General features: G+C 35.6%; 1 protein-coding gene across 7 annotated transcripts in view; it reads left to right on the forward strand.

The window, feature by feature from the left end:
- PCNX4 (pecanex 4) overlaps nt 1-2985 on the forward strand; it is a 48072-nt gene extending 45087 nt beyond the window's left edge. For all 7 annotated transcript variants that reach the window (XM_049897828.1, XM_049897833.1, XM_049897834.1 and 4 more), the window contains 2 exons: nt 252-438; nt 2093-2985. In XM_049897828.1, coding sequence (XP_049753785.1) covers nt 252-438; nt 2093-2344 — 439 coding nt within the window. In that variant the 3' untranslated portion in view covers nt 2345-2985. The remainder of the gene's footprint in view (nt 1-251; nt 439-2092) is intronic.
- Nucleotides 2986-3029: the final 44 nt, after the last annotated feature.

Raw genomic sequence — 3029 nt, forward strand, 5'->3', positions numbered from 1 at the left:
ACGGTTATTTCCAGAGTACACTTTTAGTTTGTACTTCCTTTGGTTTTGTTTATGTAGAAGACCTGTTTTTCATATGGCATATTGGATTTGTTCGCTTTAACTGCATCATTCCTCCCTCCCTGATCTTTTCATCTGAAATATTTGCAATTGCAGATCAACATCTTCAAAATATTAATATAACAAAATCTATTCCATCTATGACAATGATAAAAAGATTCTAAAATTTTTGGTTCTCTTTTTTTTTTTTTTAGGTATACTCTGAAACTAATGATTGATAAGGCAAGTTTAGGTCCAATAGAAGACTTTAAAGAGCTGACCAACTGCCTTGAAGAATATGAAAGTGACTGGTACATTGGTTTGGTATCTGATGAAAAGTGGAAGGAAGCAGTTTTACAAGAAAAGCCATACTTATTTTCTCTGGGGTATGATCCTAATATGGTAAGTTGAGAAATGTGTTTTTAAACATTTTTTTATATATTAAATTTAAAGGATGGAAATCAGTTATAAAGTATTTCAACGAAGTGATAGAGATATAACATTCTAGCAGTATATATATTAATTACAATTTTAAGGCATTTGTAGTGATGACTTTGTGCCCAATATAGTCCAACCCTAGAATGGCTGATTAAATCACTTTTGCCAACTTAATAGGAGCCAATTAAAAATATTGTATAGCCATTGTACAACAACTGACCTATAAGTTAGCCAAGTAACCAGAATTTGCTATGGCATATTTACTTAAATGGATTGTATTCCTGTGCCCAGTTTAAGTGTATGAATTATCACTTTGGATTTGACTCCTGGAAGAGTAATTTATATATGGCAAAGTATTTCACTGACATCTGTATTTTAAAGCAAACCTTATTTGAAGCAAATCTGACCTGGGAAAATTCAGAGAGACTCAGAATAGAGCATAAATTTTCTATGATTTGGTTCTTGTTCTTATCACATTTAAAATGTCATCCAGTGTGCACAATACACAAGTTTCAATGTTAAGAGTCTAGTGTGGGTTCCACTTCTGGCACGGCAGCATGGGAAATTCAGCACACACACTTCCCAGTGAAACTGATGAAAATGATTTAAAAGTAACTGTTTAAAACCTCAAGTGGTCCTAAGGGTATACCACAAATGAAGTAACATTTAATAAAGAAAATGTACAAAAGCTTGGTAACAGCAGCAAGAGACTTCGATATTTGAATTAAGACCCACTCTCTACCCACCCTACCCACCCGGCTCCAGCTGAGCAAAACGGAACTCCACTTAGACTATACAGCCCAGAACACAGGGCTCCTTCTCACTCCAGCTCCAGTTGAAGGACTGTTTTCCCAGGAAAGGCAGGACTTCAGCATTTCTCATCCTGCCTCCAGCTACCTATTGCTGGTGCCTAGCCCATTCATGGGACAGAGGTTCTACCTTGGGTGTAGCACCACTGAGAGCACTATCCTTGATCACCCTTACCCTGGCTGGCAAGGCAGAGGGTTCCATTCCTGGAAGACCTAAGGCTACTTCCCCACCTCCACCAAGCATTCATCTCCTAATGGCAGGGTGTTACTCAGAGAAGCATGAAAATGTTGTAAAATTGACTATGGTAATGGTTGCACATACCTGTGAATATACTAAAAAACATTGAACTGTATACTTTAAGTGGGTAAATTATAAGGTACGTGAATTATATCTCATTAAAGCTTTTTTTTTTTTTTTTTTAAAGCTGATTGCATGATGGTCCACTGACTAGTATATATGGTTTATGTATCACTGAGGCCAGACGGAATGAGGGAATAGAAAAAGGAAAGGAAGAGAAGTAGCCGGCATTATGCTGTTCTGGTCATTAAATGGAATTGCTTCCAGGGAATTTTTCTTCTCATACTTACTCAGATAACTAGGGAAATAAAAGTGATTCTTGATTCTAAAGACAAGCAACTTGTGTGTACATTTTAATACACCACTTTCTCTTTTTTGATCTTGGGAGAAAGTTTGCAGTGAGATTTTTTTCCCAAAAATGTATAAATAAAGTATGAAAACTGAATGTAATTTCTTTTTCTCTCCTTCTTCCTCCCCCATTTTTTTTTTTTTTTTTTTTTTAACTCTTAAGGGAGTTTATACTGGAAGAGTACTTACCCTTCAAGATCTATTGATCCAAGTTGGGAAGTTGAATGCTGAGGCTGTTAGAGGACAGTGGGCCAATCTTTCATGGGAATTGCTGTATGCCACAAATGATGATGAAGAACGTTACAGTATACAAGCTCATCCACTACTTTTAAGAAATCTTACAGTACAAGCAGCTGATCCTCCCCTGGGATATCCAATTTATTCTTCAAAGCCTCTCCATATACATTTGTATTAGAGCCCACTTTGATTTGTAAACATAATATCTTCAAATGAGATGTTTATATTTTTTTCATCCTAGAAAAGTAACAATGTGATCCCTTTAACCTCCTTGGACTTTTTACCCCATGTTAGATGCCTGAGAAAAGCTAAGCTCCATAGTCTCTTAGCCTTCTTAATGGTTTAAAAAAAAAATTATGCCTGACATAAAAGTTAAAACTAGTTGGCCAGTATTTGTGCCCTGTGGATTGTGGTAGGCTTTGGGAAATAGATATACCATTTGTATAAGATTGTTGTTGTTGTTAGGTGCCGTGGAGTTGATTCTGACTCATAGCAACCCCACGTGACAGAGTAGAACTGCCTCATAGGATTTTCTAGGCCATTATCTTTACAGAAGCAGGTCGCCAGTTCTTTTCTCCTACAGAGCTGATGTGTGGGTTTAAACTGCCAACCATTCAGTTATCAGCCAAGTACACCACTAGGACTCCTTTGTATAAGATTAGATAATGAATTTTTTATGTTTTATTAAATGTATGATAGGTGACTTACATTGCTATATAATTTTTACATACTTACAGATATATATATCAGTGTTTGTAAGTAATGATAATGGATCCTCTTGAAGGTAAATGTAATGTGTATATATATTTATTTGAAATATAATTAATTTTTATAGTGTTTTCAAACTTTGTGCTGTTTTATTT

Source organism: Elephas maximus, chromosome 10 (genome assembly GCF_024166365.1).
Source record: "Elephas maximus indicus isolate mEleMax1 chromosome 10, mEleMax1 primary haplotype, whole genome shotgun sequence".
Classification (NCBI taxonomy): Eukaryota; Metazoa; Chordata; class Mammalia; order Proboscidea; family Elephantidae; genus Elephas; species Elephas maximus.